Source organism: Macrobrachium nipponense, chromosome 6 (genome assembly GCF_015104395.2).
Source record: "Macrobrachium nipponense isolate FS-2020 chromosome 6, ASM1510439v2, whole genome shotgun sequence".
NCBI lineage: Eukaryota > Metazoa > Arthropoda > Malacostraca > Decapoda > Palaemonidae > Macrobrachium > Macrobrachium nipponense.
This window is the reverse complement of record NC_061108.1, coordinates 69148615-69169755: the sequence shown is the minus strand read 5'-3', so window position 1 is coordinate 69169755 and position 21141 is coordinate 69148615. Positions and strand designations below refer to the sequence as shown.

The following is a 21141-nucleotide window of genomic DNA, read 5'->3' as shown; positions in this document are numbered from 1 at the left end:
ACAACCAAAACAACCAGCCACTCTCACCTTCTCTCTCTCTCTCTCTCTCTCTCTCTCTCTCTCTCTCTCTCTCTCTCTCTCTTGCAAGCAACCCTTGAGAGCGTTGTCAAATGTAACTACTACATCACTCCTCCATATCCTAACAAGTAGTTATGACTTGGACCATGCATCGGTGGTCTCTTCTTTGTCAGTCTTTCACATTCACGATTGCTGCTACTTTTATAACGCATATATCTTCTCCTAGACTGTATGTACTGTTAGAATAGAGTATTGTAACATTTTCAGATCCCTTAGTTAGTTTAGAGTTATAGGATGTTTTAAAATGTATGTTCAGATTTCTCATAACATAATTTAAAAATATATAACGTAGAATGAAAAGAGAGAGAGATTAACTTTGTCCGTTTGAAGCTAGAATTATTACCATAATCTGTCAACACGTTTGATTAAAGAGATCTTGAGATCTCCTTTGTGTTTTCTAAATCTGTCATCACATCTGATAGGGACTCTTGCTTCGATCGAGTAAGTCTTTGTTGAGCATAATACGTACATGACTCATATGTAGATGATTCATCTCAGATGTGTACTTCTTTGTCGAAAACCACGTGCATATTTCACAATTTTCCTGTAAAGTTACGTCATATTAGAAGCTTCTAGAAGGATTGTATCATCTTTCACATGCCCAAAACGTTGTGCCATATCCACTGTTCAGCTTCCGTCAGGAAGAGAGTTTCATTGTTACTTAGAACTGCATTGTGTTTAGATCTCTCTCCCTCTCTCTCTCTCTCTCTCTCTCTCTCTCTCTCGCACAGCACTTTTGATTTCAAAGTAACGTAAAGATTTAATACTTACTGATTTGATATTTCTTAGAGTTATCTAGTATTATTTAGTGCTTTTCGTGGAATCTGGACAAACATTGTACAAGTGTGTAACCGTGCCTTTCTGAAATATCGTGAATTGGTGAATTTTTTTAACAAGCTGCAGCAGAAAGAAAATTGGTACCAAGGTAAAGTGTTATATTTTTATTAGTTGCAATTAATATTTACAGTGGTTTGAAGAACAATTTCAATTTTTACACATTGCAAATTTTTGTGTTTTGTGTTTGTTCCATTTGAAGTGATTTCTTTTGCATTTATCCATTTTCTTATTGAAGTGTGTTTTTATTTTATATTCTGTGTGAATAATACATTCTACAATTTTGGTATCTTCCACATTTTTCTGTGTTTTCATTTGCATTCACAATTTAATTAACTTAGTTATTTTCATTACTTAATCGTTGCACATTTAATTGAATTTAACACTTGTGAATTAATTTGCATTTAGTTAGAATTCTTTTCAAGTTTTATTATTGTTTAGTACTTTTGAATTAATTTCCAAATTTTAATTATTACCTAACACTTTTGAATTTTGATTGAATTAATTTTTTTGAATTTTGTGATATTAATTTTGATTTCATTTTACTTAATTTACTGCAAGAATTAATTAAACTTTGCTTTGTTTTCAAGTAATTGTTAATTTCCCTGAGATTGTGAATTTCGCCTATAAATTTTGAGTTTGATAATAAATTTTTTTATTTAAGATTTTTATAAGTGTTTTATTTTTCACCAGTATAATTATGATTAGTTTAGGTAGAAACATAGAGTGGCAATTAAGCTGTTTTCCTTCAATTTACTTGAAGTGAGTTAGAACCAGGGAAGTACTTAGACTTCTGAAATCAGGGAAATACTTAGACTTTTAAAGTTGTTGATGGAGTGATGCCCTTTAATTAATTTAATTACATGAGATTACCTCACACCTGTTTTGATGAACTGAGTCTGATGTTCTGCAATACTGGTAAGTTGTTTAAGGGATCACTGTTGCCTTTAGAGTATTCAGTCGTTTAGTACCTGTGATGAAGGTTCAGGTGTCTGGCTGTTGTGAGATAATTAATGAATGGTAAGTGTAGTAACCAGATACTTGGCACTTTGTCGCAATATGTGTGTGTGTGTGTGTATATATACATATACGCAATGCATATGTATGCACACACTAACTCTGAGCTGTAAAACTTACAATCGTAATTTTGAATCCCTTGTTAATGTGAAAATCTGGTAAAAGTTCTTCAGCAGTACACTTGCTTGTGGGAAAATTTACGAAAAGGTAATTACTCTAAGGCTGCATTTTGCAGTGATATAGGCACTCCCTTGTAAACATCTTTGTATGCATTCATACACATTGGGTGCACAAACAAATATGACCATCTAGCTTTTGTAGTCTTACGTGTAACTGTATAAAAAATACTTATTATAAACTACTCTGATATTTTTTTTAGCATCTAGTATTTCATGAAGACACTCATATGCTTTCTTTATGAATATACAGAAGTTAAACTTATGGCTGCTGAGCCAGCGGTTTTATGAAGAATGTCAACGAAAGGTTTCTCAGATTACCTACCATTCAGGTCTGACGCTGAGTGCCAGCTGTAGGAGTTCTCCAGAGGACGGTGATTATATTTGTCTTCCTGCAGTTTCCTGCAATATTTATAGTTCTGAAGCGAAATATGGATCTTACAGCAGGTGCAAAAGTGATTTTCATAACTTTCTTCTATGAAAATCTCATTTTATTTCGATTCCGTCTATTTGTATTTTGTATGCCCTCCTGCGCACGCACACCTCATACTGTTTCTCAGCAGGTTCGTGTACACATCAACAGCTGTTAAGAAAACAGGAAAAGTATTCTAGTCTCCAGTAACAACAGAAGACTTACAAAGGTTTGTGGTCAAGGGAGCCCGAGGCAGCGAGAGGTGCATCACGTCTCTCTCTCTGCCTTCATCCTTCTGTCGCGCAAGTAGTACTATATCGTTCACACTTAAAATTGGACCTTATCAAATTCATGATGTGATTATTTTCTATGTTGATAGAGCACCAGGTTATAAAAATGTAGAACATCCTGGAAATCCAAAGGGAAATTGTATTCAATAGTTACGTGAATTCACTGGCATTTGTAACATTTTCGCAGTGGATTATAAAAAGATATAATGCACTATGCATGTCATGATATGACGGACCACACCGGCTTTGGGCATCATTTTAAAAATCTTTATTCGGCCAGGGCTTGCATATTTCCAAAACACGTCTCAACAATTATTCCATTTACTACCTTTCTTAACCTACAAACCTGACAGGTCTATTGAGAAAGACCTATTTTACTAAGATCTATAAGTGGTATCCGTTTTGAAAATGAAAAGCGCTAAAAGGCTGACGAGGACACTCTCAAGGGTTCTTTTCTGTTATCCATCTCAAAAGGCATCTATTTTACGAGACAGATCGTGATTCATTTCAGACCTCTTTAATTCATATTTAGAAGGTCTGTAATATATACTGGCACAGCCTTTTTGTTGGTGCCTGTCTATGATCAACAGACAGAGAATAATTTTATTTTCACTCAGGTCTTCTCTAATAGTAGGACATGCACTCCCCGCCCACACAACCCCTTCCCTCCACCATCCAAAGAAGCCCATGAAAGCCACCCCGATCTGTGGATGATCCAATACACCAAGAATGTCCCTTTGTTCTTCTTCTTCTTCTTCTTCTTCTTCTTCTTCTTATGAAAAGTAAAATTCCCTCCCAGTTTCCCTTGAATGGGCTCAGTGAACGTAACATAAGGTGCAACATCTCTAAACAATATCATAACAATTCTCGGTTCTTTGCCGTTACGTTATTGTAGAAATACGGTAAACTATCAATTGTTAAGGCAGCGGGGGAGAATTCATTCATTGCAAATGCAAAACAAAGGGAGTCGGTTCCTTTCCCCTCCCTGCAATATAGAGTTAGAACATTCTGATCAATATATAGTAATCACCTACATTCTACTTACGCAAACGTAATCGTAAACGTCATCAATTTCAAGGAGTTATCCTCACTTCTAGACAGAAGGAAAACTAATTCGTTTATTACCACAGAGGTTTACTTACTGGGGATTTATCACAAGATAACTGACCTATGCCTCTTCTTGGGGATATGATTATTGTATTTCTTTAATGATGAAATCAATTACTTACCCAAATATTTCTAATATGTGTGTGTATGGCCAAGGTACAGCCATGCTCAGAACTCATGCTACTTGACTGCATAAGATTTCGTTCATTCAGTAACAGTCAACATAATATGCTCCATATTTATCCGTTATTTCAATACGAAAACACGATTATTGCATACAATAAGGCCATAATAAGTTTCGTAAGTGAAAACTGTCATATATTTTAAAACTTTAAGAAAATGTCACGTGTAGCCAAATTTCAGAAAAAACACTTATGAAGCATTTTCAAAACTTTCATGCTCACATCACTGATGCATTTGACCTAAACGAAGTTTTCATCAAACTTCAGTTCAAATGTTAAATGAAAAAACAAAAAAATTTGTCATAACCATAACATTGCTTCGAAAGCAGCATGAAATTTGAAATAGTCCTATTGTGTCAGTAGTTCTATGAAGTTTTCCATATATTTCTTGCCTTAATGCGTGTTTCCAATCAGCGGGAATCGAGTAGTTGAAGTTACGTTGGGCTTTTTCCAGTTCTTTAAATTTCTCCTTTTCCTCCATTTTCGCGGCAGCAATGTGACGTTTTAATATAATTGAAGAGAATTCGTTAAAAGGATGTTGATCGTATCTTCTTATGCGGTATGGTAGCAATGATTTGGGTAACACTTGTTCCGCCAGGCATTTTTTCAGGAATATCAGGTGAATTCTGGTAGAGTGCGCCGCTTGTAAGGACTTGGAGAAAGAGGTGACGAAACAGCTCAGCAGTGGGAACAGGAAAGTAAAAGTAAACGTGGCCCTCATGATGAATAACTTGATCACGAAGTATATAAAACGTGATGCTATGTATAAATAAATTCCTGAAATTCCTGAAAAAATGCCTGGCGGAACAAGTGTTACCCAAATCATTGCTACCATACCGCATAAGAAGATACGATCAACATCCTTTTAACGAATTCTCTTCAATTATATTAAAACGTCACATTGCTGCCGCGAAAATGGAGGAAAAGGAGAAATTTAAAGAACTGGAAAAAGCCCAACGTAACTTCAACTACTCGATTCCCGCTGATTGGAAACACGCATTAAGGCAAGAAATATATGGAAAACTTCATAGAACTACAGACACTTTGATTAGAAAACTGGACAGAAAATTAAACAACCTTATCAACGACAGTGATTGGACCAATAATGCTAGAAGTGATTGTGTGGTGAATTTATCGAGCAAACAAATAAGTGATAATGCAGTGCGCGCATTAGGCTTTGGGTTGTCTTTCTTCATTTGTAACAAACCCTCAGCTTTATCAATAGCGACATCTCTATATAAGTTTGAAAAATACTGTGACCTACCACAAAATCATTTGGACATTATCAAAGGCATGACATATCATGAAAATAACTTCCCCGCTCACTACAGAAAAAGTTTAAAAGAATTGAAGAATGATAATAGCTTACACATTACCAAGGCTGATAAATCCAATAGTTTAGTGGTTCTTGACAAAACTGACTACATATCACGCATGCATACTTTACTAGAGGATGAAATAACTTACAAAAACTCGCAAAAAATCCGTTGGACCAAGTAATAAAAAACTTTAATATCAATATCAAACAAATTCTTAAAGATAAAAAAGAAATTTTGTGTAAGTTAACTGTAAAGTGTCCCTCATTACCTTATTTATATGGCCTAGTCAAAACTCATAAGGAAAACAAACCTATGCGCCCAATTATTAGTACTGTAGGATCAATTGCTTATAAACTATCTAAATATCTTACTAAACTGTTATCCCCGCTACTAGGAACTGTATCTAATTCACACATCCGGAATTCTCTTGATCTTGTGGAAAAATTAAATAACATTGTACTAAACCCTAGCAATATTTTTGTCAGTTTTGATGTATGTTCTTTGTTTACAAAAGTCTCTATTGACTCTGTGCTAGAATATTTAAGTAATGAACTTGTACTGCATGAATTGCCTATGTCCGTTAGTCACATAATTTCCTTAATTAAGTTATGTATTTCTGATTGCAGATTTATTTTTAATGGAGAATATTACCAACAAATATTTGGTATGGCCATGGGTAACCCTTTATCACCTCTCCTTTCAAACTTATATGTGGAATTTTTTGAGAGACAACACCTCCCGAATATCACACTTATCCCCTTAAAATGGTACCGATATGTCGATGATATCTTAGTAGTCTTACCTGGTGGTATCGATGTAAATGATTTACTGTCTAAATTGAATAATTTAGTGCCATCCATAAAATTCACTGTTGAAATTGAAAATAACAATTTCATCCCTTTCCTAGATGTATTAATATATAGAGAATCTTTCTAATGCAAATTCAGTATTTATAGAAAACCCACAAATAATTTAACATATGTACATTTTTATTCTGGCCACCATCTTAATATTAAAATTTCAATTTTTTCTTCTATGTTCCTACGCGCTTTGCGTATCACGAGTCCACAATATCTGGACCAAGAAATAGAATACATAAAAAAGATAGGAAACGATCTCTGCTACCCACCTCATTTAATTGATTTATGTTATCAAAAAGCTCACAAAAAGTTTTATAGTGTTGCTATTAATGAAAAACATATGCTTAAAATGTACATAGCCTACCTTATTTTCGTGGATTTGAAACCATAAAATCAATATTTAAATCGTTTAATGTTAATGTAGTGTTCTCTTATAACAATACCATTAAAGACATGCTAATTAAGAATAGTCCCGTAACAAATAACATCATTTACAAAATTCCTTGTAAGGATTGCCCATCGTTTTACGTTGGTCAGTCAAGTAAAAATTTATGTGTACGTATTAAGCAGCATATGTATTCAGTTAGAACAGCCCAGACTTCAAATGCACTGTTTATCCATCTAAGTGAAAAATCTCATTGTATTAATTGGGGTGATACCTCGGTAATTGCTAGATCTAATGATTATGTTTCAAGAAATTTACTGGAATCGGCAATTATACAAATCACTAATAAAAACAACCTAAATCTTAGTCTGGGAATGTACCATTTGGACCCATATATTTGTAAGATGTTTATGAAGGACCTTAAAATAAATGAACAACTAATAAATTAGTCCCACATGTATATAGTTAGTTATTACCTTTCTCTCTCTCTCTCTCCTCTCTCTCTCTCTCTCTCTCTCTCTCTCTCTCTCTCTCTCTCTGGTTCGATTTTCTCTCCCCCTTTCTCTTGCTCGATATATATATATTTATATTTTCTTTTGTCTTTTCATTAATGATAATTTTTGGGGGGGAAATTTGTGTAAAAATTCATGATATTAAATTGTATATGCTCCCGTGTTTTTTCAAAATGTACTGTTTTCTGGGAGAATCACTTGTTTACTGCGTGTATCCTTCAAGGCGTGGCTACCCTCAGGCGGCTCCTCCTTTCTGTAGAGTGAAAATCGCCCTTATTGCTTGCTAATCTTGTAGTGTCAGTTTGTATATTAAGCTTTCTTTTGACTATGTTGTTCTCTGTAAAATCAGTTTGCCTCAGTAAAGGGTCCGAACAGGACCGAAAGTACTTGGCTATCTCGCTTTTTCATTTTTTCCTTTGTGGCAAAAAACCTTTATTTATGTATAGTATATATATATATATTATCTCTATACTATATATCTATATATATCTACTATTCATCTATCAATAATAACTTATATATTATATATTCTATATAGATATATATATATATAATTATATATATATATATATATATATATATATATATATATATAATTATTATATATATTATATATATATATACATATGAATATATATATGTATATATATGTGTGTGTGTGCTGTCATGTGAATTACTTATTTAATTCATTGTTACTTATGCCTATCATTTTGATACCTATTATGAAATTAAATGAAAATATAATTACTATCTACTTCTAAAGAATTAAAATTTACAAGTTCAGCATCAACTTAGATGATATTAAACGCCAGCAGTGGAGAAGACTACATGTTCATCAGTTTATAATGTCTCCTCATCGCAAATGATGACTTTCTTCCAGAAATCATCGGCCGCTGAATAAAGCGATGAACTCTTCTGTGCTTTTCTATAACGAAGGGTTTCTTGGCAGGAGTATGATGAAATAATACCTTGGCCTCATGTAGCCTGTTAGAGGTGGTCTGGGTATTGACTTGAAGGGAGAGCCTAATGTTCTCCCTTGATAGCAACACCGGTCGTCAGGGGAGTTAGGCGACCATGGGGTCGTCCTCCACTTTTTTCAAAATGGGAGGTTGTTTGAAGTTAGGGTTACAAAATGAAATGTTTGACTATACAGCAATATAAAGAAGATGAATTAGTAGTCAATGACGAAATGAGTGAAAAAGTTTGGTTCCAATCAAATGTACGGGAAAAATCTCAACAAACAATTTGCACAGAAATAGTTGTATACTGGGATGTGAGTGCAGAAAAAAAGTCCACTGAGCAAATAGATGTTAGACAAAGAGAAGCCACGGGGCAGATGGTACCTGAAGAGACCATAATTCTTCGTTAAAGGGGTAAGTACGTATTTTGATGATCTGTTAAATGTGGTCAGAAGTGAGGTGTACCTGAATATGCAAGAGTGCAAGGATTAGGGTATATTCGGGAATTGACCTTTAGTATGCTGCAAGTTGCTGACGAATGGTAAAGCACAAGAATCTGATGGTCTCACAAGCTAAATATTTTAATCTGGAGGTAAAATTGTGACTGAATGGCCACTTATAACATACAAGGTAACTACTATGAGATTCAGGGCCTCTGTAACACGGTTTTTTCGCAATAACTTTTTATCTATGCATTTCATAAATATAACGCTTATTCAGAATACACATTATATCTACACATAAATTTTGACTGTATTCTGCATTACGTAGGTTGAATAAATTTGGTACTTATAATATAAAAGTGAATTTTTTTGAAGACGGGCCAACTTACTCAGAGATAAGGTTTCGAACACACTCGTTACGTAACTTATGGCAGGATTTCTTCCCTCTTTCTCGATGGATGATTGGCTATACGTAACGAAGGCTAGACCTCTGGCAACAATGACATAAAAATGTAAATACAAGCAAAGAAGTACACCTTTATGAACTCTGAAACCTCTCCACTGATAATTGTCATAATGAACAAACCAACAAAATATGTTAATAAATACAAAAACACTTCGATTATTAGTCTAACTCCAAAATAAGTTTCCTAAGAAACTTATTACAGTCTACTTTATAGGTCACAATCAGATTGACAAGATGTAGGGAATAGTTGGTAATTTTCAAAAACATAGTAGACAAGCTTGATTTGATAACTGCTATATCCAATGTCAAGCAATTTTTATTTATCGGCTATCTACCTATTTACTAAAAAAAAAAAAAAATAGCCGTTACCGCATTTTGGCTTTGAACCTTCACCAATAATTATCGTCAGAATGATGACTTCATGAGGCTCCATCCCCTTTGGCCTCGTTATGATTCAGGATAACAGTGAAGGCTATCATGGGCATTGTTGGATTAGAAAATTTAACTTCTGGCTATAAAAACTCATTTCTCGAGTAGTTGGAAGAAGTGCTAAATGATCCTCAGGGATCCCAGCAGTTGGCCTAAACGTTTAATTCATGTATATTACTGCTATTACTACAGTAGTATTACTACGCTAGCACAGATACCCCGTCCACATCTTATGTATCGTTCCGCCGTTCATAAAGTCTTTGTCAAGGCCATGGGCTTTCTCTTGACTATAAAAGGTTGCAAGTCGTAAGACAAATGCAGTTTTGCAACCATGGGGAAAATTCCAAATCCTGTTAGCCATTATTGACTGCTATGGGTTTCAGAGCCAATGGAATAAGGTGAATGAGTTTCTGTCTGGTGGATGGGCGTGGCAACATTTCGTCAAATGTTGTTTACCTTGCTTACGTAATGAATGTTTTTCGACTCTTGGCTCGTAATCATTGGCCATGGCATCGGCTGGATAATTTTTACTCTATAAAAATTAAAACTATCAGGTTTAGGTCATTGATAATGCTGCCAAAATTTGTGTGTGGTTGTAAAATATACATATGTCAACTTTCAGCTACATCCGATGCTTTGATAAGGAGAAAAGTAAAAAAAAACTGTGCTACCGAGGCCCTGAATCTCATAGTAGGTAGGTCTGGAAGAGAGAAAAGGGCCAAAGAAATGGACTAGTATATCTTTTGTTTAGGAAGGGACTGTACGGTTTTATGCACTACATTATATTGCCCACCATACTTGGCAAGGTGTACAGTAAGACTGACTTGAGTTGCTATGGCAGAACCGCGTAGAGGTAGGGCTATCAGTTCACCTCACGTGATTCACTGTAAGCATTACTAGAAGGTTATTGACAGTTGCACCCAGTTTTGAACTCATCACTTGATCTCCATTTGCACTTCCTTTCTTCCATATTGATGTTGAACTTTTATGCTGAATACTTCTCAGTGTATTCATGAGGCTCCCTTCTAGTTTCACCTCTTGGCCCCTGTGATTCATGTAATCGTTTTTCTGGATTTTTTTTTCTCTCAAACTACTCCAACTACATCTTTTCACATAATTAAACGCTGAATGGCTAGCTTTGTGTTCCGCATTTCATGAGTCATTCATTCACGAGGACAGTTGACAGATGGACTGATAGGGGAAGAGCAATGCAGATTTAGGAAAGGAAGAGGTGTGTAGATAATGTCTGTTATAAAATAGTTGCCTGAGAAGTCTGAGAGTAATAGAAGTTTATACACAGGAATTCGTCCTTGACTAAGTAGTTTAAGGATGAATTTGGCAAAACCTATTCCCTTGTTTACTTTCCGAAATCAACCACTATTTAAATGATACATTTTTTTTGTAACAAACCCAGTTTCTATTATAGCAACATGCAAAATTCATCAATCTGTTTTATTGAAAATGGGCTATTTATTTAGACAGCTTCAATAGACACAGACAGTCCACTTACCTACACATAAGTGTTTCTTACGCCTCTACAGCAACATTCATGCTTTTTCTAAATATTAAGGACCTTATGTCCATAACCAACTTTATGACATCCAGCAGGCATTTTCATGGCCTTCCTTTTTTCCTTTCTTTTGTCTATATTGAGTGAATTTCTTTATGTGATCATATTACTTCTGTACAAAGTAAGATGAAAGTTATGCCTACAAAGAGCAAAGGCTGTACCCAGCTTAAATTTAGCTACCATCCCCTTGTGCAGTGTGACACCATTCCTAACTCTTGCGCCATGCTTGAAACACTCCAAGAATGAAATGCCCCATAGTTTAATCGTGTAAGACATCTGCAATTTGACCTGGATCTCATCTGTGGTGTCAGAATACCTTTTGCCTTTATCTGAAACTTCATTGGAAAATTATTTGATGGACATTTTTTTGTGTAGTGCTGTTTTCTATGTTGAAGTCTGAAAATAGAGGAAATCTTTCATTTGCAGTAATATTAATAAGGAACCTTACTCGAATTAGTTATTTAGGATCAAGCTTATTCTTTAGATTTAGCCATCACGGGGCTTCTAAACAATGTCACAATTCTTGGTTCTTTACCATTATGGCGATTCAAAAAATTCCATTAATTGTTATGACAGTGTGTACCATATTCATTAAGGTCAGTAGGTACATACCTTCAGCAAGGAATACTAATCTCACCTTTTGATATAATGAAAACCAAATTTTTTTATATAGGTTACCAAGGATATTATCACTCCTATTAATAAGTGATTTCCATCATGACACAAAGGATTACCATGATGCAGCATTGGTAAACCCTGGTCCCCTTCTTGGTTATGATAGGCATAGAGCGTCTATCGCTGGAGTAGCGATCTCCCTGCCTAACGTGTGACCTCGAGCGGCCATATTGAAAGGTCTCTGTCCAGCTCATGATACTGTATTTTATTACTTGTATTATTTTTATTACTACTATTATTTTTATTTGTTTACTATTATTATTATCTTGTTATTATTATCATTAATATTATTTTTACTATTGGTATATTATTATATCATTGTTGCTAGTATTATTATTATTAGTATTAATTATTATTATTATATTATATTATTATTATTACTGGACACTTTCACAGAGTAAAAATTATCTTACAAAAACAGATTGGCCTAAGCACTCCAACCATTATGGTGAAGGCTTAAGCATCTGCTCCTGGATCTAAGCAGTGTCTAGCATAAATGGTTCCTGTACATTACAGGACTTTCTTAGCATACAGTCACTAAGCACTAACTAAACAGTGATGTACAATTACTAAACACTGACAATCACAATACACTTTCACTCACTAAACACTCACAGTTACTATACAATCACACTCACTAAACACACACTCACTATACACCACAATAAACACCACCGTTACTATACAATCACTCACTAAACACAAATTTACTATGCACTCACTAGGCACTCACTATACACTAAACGCTCATTAAACACTCATAAAACACTAAGCACTCACTATATACTCACTATACCTCAAACACTCAGTAAACATTCACTAAACACTCACTTAATCCTAAACATTCATTAAATACTAAACAGTCATTAAGCATTCACTAAGCACTGACTATACACTAAACATCCACTAAGTACTCACTATACACTAAACACTCATTAAACATTCACTAAGCATCCACTATACACTAAACACTCACTAAACCTGAAACCTCATTAAACGCTCCAATCAGGAGTGTCGTAAGGGACTGGCCTAGACATCAAATGCACGGTTGATGTGAATCTACTATAGTACGAGTACATCCTCGGGTTACAGTATTTTAGTTTGCCGAAGAACGGGCTAGATCCGATATCTAATGGATTGGAAAATGGCGAAGATTCCATACATAAAAATGTATTGTAAATTCGAATGACCTGGAAAGAATTCATCAAACAATATCTTGCAAAGCTTTCATAATATGATGCTTTTGTTGTAAATAGATTGTATCCTCACCAATTTTTCCCTGCATTTCGTAAAAAAATAATAATAACAATTTCATCATGAGACCAGATGATTATCAACAACGATGTGATATACATCCTATAAGTCAACAAGGGGTCTCCGGAGACCACTCCAGCAACACGTGGATGTGTTTTTAGCGGGCTTCTGAAGCAACGTCACGAGCATATCTCTCTCTCTCTCTCTCTCTCTCTCTCTCTCTCTCTCTCTCTCTCTTTGCAAAAGCTTTTAACGAGGTAGATCATACTATATTAGCGAAGAAAATTAGAAAACATAATATAGGAAGATGGTTAAAAGAATTTTTACACAACAGAAAACAGATAATTATTGCAAACGAGGAGAAATCGGATGAAGCTAAGGTAATATCCGGTGTGCCACAAGGTACGGTGTAAGCTGCATTACTGTTTGTTATTATGATTGCAGACATAGACGGTAGTGAGTAGTTTCGCCGATGACACAAGAATAAGTAGAGAAATTACTTGTGATGAAGATAGGAACGCGCTACAAAGAGACCTTAACAAAGTATATGATTGGGCAGAGATAAATAGGATGGTATTTAACTCTGATAAATTTGAATCAATAAATTATGGAGACAGAGAAGGAAAGCTATATGCATATAGGGGACCTAATAATGAGACAATCACAAATAAGGAAGCAGTTAAAGACCTTGGTGTGATGATGAATAGGAACATGTTATGCAATGATCAAATAGCAATTCTATTGGCAAAATGTAAAGCAAAAATAGAAATGTTGTTACGGGACTTCAAAACAAGAAAAGCTGAACACATGATTATGCTTTATAAAACACATGTTCGTAGTCCACTTGAATATTGCAGTATATGGTACCCACACTATCAAAAGGAAATTGCACATATAGAAAGTGTACAAAGGTCCTTTACAGCTAGAATAGAAGAAGTTAAGGATCTTGATTACTGGGAAAGACTACAATCCTTAAAATTATATAGTCTAGAAAGGAGATGAGAACGCTACATGATAATTCAGGCATGGAAACAGATAGAAGGAATAGCCGAAAACATCATGGAGCTAAAAATATCAGAAAGAGCAAGCAGAGGTAGATTAATAGTGCCCAAAACTATACCAGGAAAAATAAGGAAAGCACACAGGACATTAATCCACTACGCACCAGCATCGATAACGCAGCGTCTATTCAGTGCGTTGCCAGCTCATCCGAGGAATATATCAGGAGTGAGCGTAGATGTGTTTCAGAATAAGCTCGACAAATATCTAAGCTGCATCCCAGACCATCCAAGATTGGAAGATGCAAAATATACCGGAAGATGTACTAGCAACTCTCTGGTAGACATTAGAGGTGCCTCACACTGAGGGACCTGGGGCAACCCGAACAAGATGTAAGGTCTGTAAGGTAAGGTCTCTCTCTCTCTCTCTCTCTCTCTCTCTCTCTCTCAGCTTGAGACTCCATTCACCTTCTTCCGTCTTGAAGTTAAGCGACACCAAACGAACCCTTCCAACTGCCTGGTGAGACATAATCCGAAATCTGTTCGTTTGTGAGTACGTTGACTCAGGATGAAGTTAGGGTTTGCGCTCGTTGGGCTTCTTTATCACTACATTTTCGCTTTTTTTTTCCTCTTCTTTTTTAGCGCAGCGTTGATAACGAACAGCATTCCTTCTTTTGTGAATAATCGATAACTCCGAATTTCCATGTCAGTTTTGTGCTATGTATCGTCATAGTGACATTATTCCTTGAGGAGCAAAGTCAACTTCAGAGCAACGCTTATTTACGTACCGAGGTTTACTGGTAACAAAGGTGATTTTCGTTTGATAAACAAGTCGATGTCCTTTTGTACAAGTAAATTTTCCAGTGAATTATATTATGTATCTACATTTAATACTACATAATGGGCTATAGGATCGTAATCATGAAGTTGACGGTTATTTTCTGAGTCTCAGTCAAAGAAGAACTTAGACAGATATATGTTCGTTAAAACACAAGCAATGGTAAATCATCATCTTCTACGGTTGCTTTAGAACACCAGTGCAACTATCATGAGAAAGTCTACAAAGATGCGGCAGTAGTTAAAATGAGAGCTTAGGCCAAGAATATACTACGTATAAGATTTCAAAGGGAGAGACCTCAACAATAATAACAATCATTATCCTAATCTTTCTTATACCATGTTTATAGCGGCGCCTTCAACTAATCTTCTCACGTGAGAATCGTCGTTTTTAAAAATAATTTGTACACCATCCCAATTGATTCTGTGGTCTAAGGGACTATCAACTTTCCTATTCCTTGCGACCAGTTTCTAGACTTGGTTAGAATCTGTGTTGACTGTACCATTTTCACTTTTAATGATGAATACTTCCAACAAAAGGCTGGTGTTTCTATGGGTTCACCATTGTCACCAGTTTTAGCCAACCTGTGCATGGAGTTCATAGAAGTTGAAATATTAGAGAGATGTAACCCCAACTGTAAGCCATCTCTGTGGGTGAGATGTGTAGACGACATATTTATTGTTTTATACAGCGACGACGTAGGTTTAGACTGCTTACTGAATACTGCCAACAACGTTGTCGATAGATAAAATTTACAGTTGAAAAAGAGGTTGATGGTAAGATTTCTTTCTTAGATGTTTTAATTCATAAGGATGTAAACAGTAACTCTTTCAAATTTTCAGTTTTTAGGAAAGCTACCAACAAAGAAAATTATATTAATTAATTTTCCCACCACTCACAACAAGTTAAAAGGAATGTAATTATGAGTTTTGTTTTAAGGGCCCTTCGTATATGCGACCCCGCATTTCTAGACGGAGAACTCAAACATGTCGTAGAAACTTTTAGGTCCTTAAAGTGCCCAGAACATCTTATTACTGACGCCATTAGCCGAGCTAAAAAGAAGTTTTACATTTGTCAAGATAATAAGGATGAAATCTCAAAAGTAGGTGACTATATAAATAAGCACCAAAAGTACATAGAAATTGTTTATACCTACAAAAACACTTTGGCAAAAGCTCTTACAAAGAACAATAACAGTACCAAGAGAAATAACGGTGTTTACAAGGTTCCATGTCATAATTGCAATGGTTGTTACTACGGGGAAAGTGGTAGTGGATTAGAGGTAAGATTAAGGGAACACAGAAGGGCCTATGATCTTCATGCACAAGGCAGCGCTTTGGTGGCTCATAGTTTTAATTTAGACCACAGAATCAATTGGGATGGTGCACAAATTATTTTTAAAAGCGACGATTCTCACGTGAGAAGATTAGTTGAAGGCGCCGGTATAAACATGGGAATATCTTTTGAAGATAATAAATCGTTTACAAATGAAGACCCTTTTATAAACAGTTTCATTGCCAAGCAATATTTAAAAGATTTTAATTTTAAAACTGACGTTGACCATGTGATACCCTGATGCTCTGCTTCCTCTTCCTCTCTCTCTCCAGATAGCCGACGTCCCTGTGGATGTTTCCGACTATGGAACCTATGCAGTACAAGCAGGAGCAACTTCACAGGTTCGGAGATCGAGGAGGTTGGCGCAGCTGCCTGTTGAGTTTGGGATTACTTAACACACGAACCAGCACTTCGATGATGGGCTGTTATTTCCTCGCCCCACCCACCATTTTAGATGCTCTTCGGGAGGAAACTATCCTCTTCATTGCATTTTAACGTTATACTGATGAGGAACACTGTTCAGGTGTTCGAAAGTCTTTGTTCTATTTTTACTTAGAAATATATTTTTAATATATAATTGTGGATATTTTTTAACAATAATAATAATAATAATAATAATAATAATAATAATAATAATAATAATAATAATATAAGAAGAAGAAGAAGAAGAAGAAGAAGAAGAAGAAGAAGTAGAAGAGGCAACTAAATCTGGCAGTGAGACTCAACACGTCATAGAACTACGGTACTGTTCAACAAACTTCGCCTTGCAAAAGTCAAGCGAAAACAAGGAAAAATGAGACGATCTCGCCTCAAAATATCAAGTCACTTAAGAACAAAATTATTTTTGGATACAGAACACTGAATGATACTTGACAAGGAGGACAAAAACGTGTTTCTAGTCAGAGCGAGCTGTTCTCGTATAGAGAGAAAGATAATTTCTTTGAACGCTTCTCTCTCCGTTGAAACCTAAAGAATGCTGGTGGCTTTCCTCTATATTTCCAACTTCAAAACCGTAAAAAATGCATTTATACTTAACACCGTTTACAGACAAATAAGTAAACAGTAAACTCCATGTATAGAAGGACCACGGAATGACCTCAACAGAAAAAGCGTGCTTAGTAGGGTGAATGTTATGCAGAAGTGTTTCGAAAATATTCTAGACAATGGAACAAAAGCATTCCACAGAAGTACTTCTTACAAACCAGCTGAGACCTGATCACTCTTTAGTCTCCACCCCCTACCCACTTCAGTCGCTGCGCTAACTCATTGCATTGCTGAGAGAGAGAGAGAGAGAGAGGAGAGAACCAAAATTATTATGGATAAAACAAATTCCTGCTTCTTATATTTTAAGAAATATCCCTCTTCCAGTAGTACTTTAAAAGGATACGTAAATTATTCCATGTATGCGTTCAATTGATGCCTTTTAACTGAACGCAGTTGGGAGAAGTAATTTTTATTTTAATATTTCTTGGTAGTATTGCAGGTACAAATTCCTTAGTTTATTATGAATCTCATAATCGATCAGGCATACAGAGCCTTGCCATTCGCCTTTTCTTATAAATCAAATGCAACAATAATTTTCCTATATCCATTAATCTATTATATTCAAACTGTAGATCAACAGACAGATAGATTGGGAGTTTCGTTGATCTTTGGGTCAGAACCGAAATCATTCAAACACTTATTTTAACAATTAATTGTGCAGTATGTTTACCGAAGAAGAATATGGTGAATTGAAATGGATTCTAACTTAGAATTTATCCTGAAGTTACCATTGGTCATTCGGGTCATGCTGCCATTTTTATATAATTGTTTGGTTGCAACATGATAATAATGTTATAGATAAGAAGTGTATACTATACAGTACGCATATTGCAAAGCGAAAAGACATCTGTCCTTGTCTGACGTTATTACAAAGGATATGAATAAAGAAAGCATTTTTGTCGTTGATTTAGGCAGCATCTGCGCCGCCGGTTTTCAATATCAAGCCTCCTGATAACTGCCCTTTCTCCCTCCTCATCGTTTTCCGTCTTTGTTGACAAATACGAAACTTGTATGTAAACAAAGTTGCATCATCCATTACGAGCCAGGGCGCACCTCATTATCTGACTAAGTGCCAGAACAGCATAAGCACGTAATGTATCCTTACGGAAGGGTTTTGAGTAATTAGATCAGTGTTGAAAGCGTCTACCTGGTATAAAAGGGAAGGTGAAGCCTTGTCAGCTCCTCAGCCTCCTGACTGACTCGGGCTTCGTCGGACGTTCTCGTTTCTTTCTTGTTATAGACTCCGTTGCACTCACACCAAACTCCATGGTCAGCGCTGTTAAAGTCTTCAAGAAATCATCCCCTAATGGTAGGGATTCGTGTTATATTTCATTAGGCAACCAAGCCCTTACTGTACAACCACACATAAACAGGCGGTTTCAATTTCGGGGGCAGATGCACGAGAGTCTCTCTCTCTCTCTCTCTCTCTCTCTCTCTCTCTCTCACACACACACACACACACACATATACAAACGCACACACGCGTGCACAAACACACATAAACCCCACAATACTTGTTAAACAGAACTACATTTACTAGGATAATTTCATAGGGAAACATTGATTATGAACATAAAACGCAATTAAAATGTCTATGACGACGATTCGTTGTTCTTGCTAACATCCTTACTTCCCCTAAAAGTTTTCTAGAGACCGACGAGCTAAGTGAACTGCCCTTGTTGAATACTCGGGTAAAAAGGTCCAGCAGATAAGTGGCAATACGTGAAGGCCTAACCTCGAAGACGGAAATGTAGTAGACACTAGATTCTAAAAGAACTTGATAAATGGAATCATAAGGGAAGACCCTTGTCAAAGTTAAATAACATGCAAAAGGCTGACTATGGCCGCGTAGTTGTAGGTCAAAGGCCTTTGTGCTGTAAGACGAGGTTTGTACTTTCGTGTGAGGAAGAGGGACTAAGTGTTTCACTGCACTGGAAGAATAACTAAAGCAGTGCTTGTATTGTTGAGAACACTGCCAATGGAGGACGCTGCAGTCCTCCTACAGACCTGTAAGAATGCCTATATAGTCTATATAGGATGAGATGAGACTATTAAGATGTAGGTCTGGTGTAACTATGGTGGATAGGATTGGAAATAATCATATAAGATGATCAGCAAAGAAAGTGCAAGAGGGGGAGATTGAGATCGTACGGACACCTACTGAGAAAGGAGAGAGACCATATTAGAAGGCATAATTGTTATGGAGATGGAAGTGCGGGGTAAAAGTAGACGAGGAAGACAGAGGAAAGGATGGAGAGACTGTGTGAGGGAGGATTTGAGAGTGAAGGGAAGCAGAAGCACACACAGAGGTAGATGGAAGAGGCTCATCTAATACGGTGACCCCTTATAGAAACGGGACTAAGCTAATAATAATAAGAAGAAAAAGAAGAAGACTTATATTAAAAGAGTGGTCCCCTACAGGAAAAGTATGACACTCGCACGCACACAATAATGATAGAGAGAAAACGATTGCATTCCTTTGCCATCAAACACTACTAAGTAGGAAGGAAGTGCAGAAAAAATCAATTAAAAATCTGAGTTAAAAGACTGAAAAAAGGAGCAATTCCTGACAATGCACCACAAACAAAGGAAGCATAGGGGTTAGAAGAGAAGTGAATATCAGGAAATCCAAATGAGGAACCTAACGAATAAAGGAGAATTGATAAAATCTATATGGAACACTTCTTCAAAAAAGGGCAAAGAAAGAGGGCAGGGGGAAAAAATTACAGGAGAGAAGGAAAAACTAAGCTAGAACAACAGTTAAATATAAAAATACACATATTTGCTTATAGAACATGCATTCATCTCTGACTAATATAAATATAAATATATATATATATATATATATATATATATATATATATATATATATATATGTGTGTGTGTGTGTGTGTGTGTATATATATGTGTGTGTGTGCGCGCGCGCCCATGTGTGTAAAATATAAGAGCACCGTACCATACTTCTCAGTTATTTACGGAAGAATCCCCAGTAATACTCTTGATTAGAAAGACGAACTGTTTTTGTAAAAATATATACAGAGCTTATAGCTATTGTCCATCCTTATGTGATCAACTCCACATAAGGATGGACAATAGCTATAAGCTCTGTATATATTTTTACAAAAACAGTTCGTCTTTCTAATCAAGAGTATTACTGGGGATTCTTCTGTAAAGAACTGAGAAGTATTACTGAAGGTATATATATATATATATATATATATATATATATATATATATATATATATATACAGTGTATATACGTATATAAGATCATAAAGATATTCTGGTGTCCGTAGCAGGATTCGAACCCACATTTAGAGTATCAGAACAAGGTCACATACCGGCACAACCTCGTTCTGATACTCCAGGTGCGAGTCCGAATCCTGCTACGAACGTCAGAATATCTTAATATTCTTCCCTTAGGATCTTAGGGTTTGTAGTGACAAGCGTATCCAAATCATGTGAAGAAATCGAGAAGTATAGATCGTACTGTTGTTATTTCAGTTTACATTTATATACATGTATATATATTCATATATAAAAACACACACACATATATATATACATTATGTATATGTATATATATATATATATATATATATATATATATATATATATATATATATATATATATATATATATATATATTTATCCACACAAATAGGTATGTTTGGTTTGAATTAAATTATATATATATATATATATATATATATATATATATATATATATATATACATACACACACACACACACAAATTAGGTATGTTTGGAGGTTTGAATTAAATTACCTAGCATTGAATAAAAATTTCACTGATATGCATCCTGGACACAGTTGCTCATCAAACACCTTCTCTCTTTCCACAATAGTTGCCCGATTTCTTCTCTCGTGAAGATTTGCGATACGCAGGCATTCAGTTTGAACAAGTGAATCAATACTCTCTAATTTCACCATTTTTTT

General features: G+C 35.5%; 1 protein-coding gene across 1 annotated transcript in view; it reads left to right on the top strand.

The window, feature by feature from the left end:
• Nucleotides 1-18335: 18335 nt before the first annotated feature.
• LOC135216822 (arrestin homolog) overlaps nucleotides 18336-21141 on the top strand; it is a 20580-nt gene continuing 17774 nt past the window's right edge. The window contains exon 1 of the mRNA XM_064252323.1: nucleotides 18336-18492. Within this exon, the coding sequence (XP_064108393.1) occupies nucleotides 18450-18492 (43 nt within the window). The 5' untranslated portion in view covers nucleotides 18336-18449. The remainder of the gene's footprint in view (nucleotides 18493-21141) is intronic.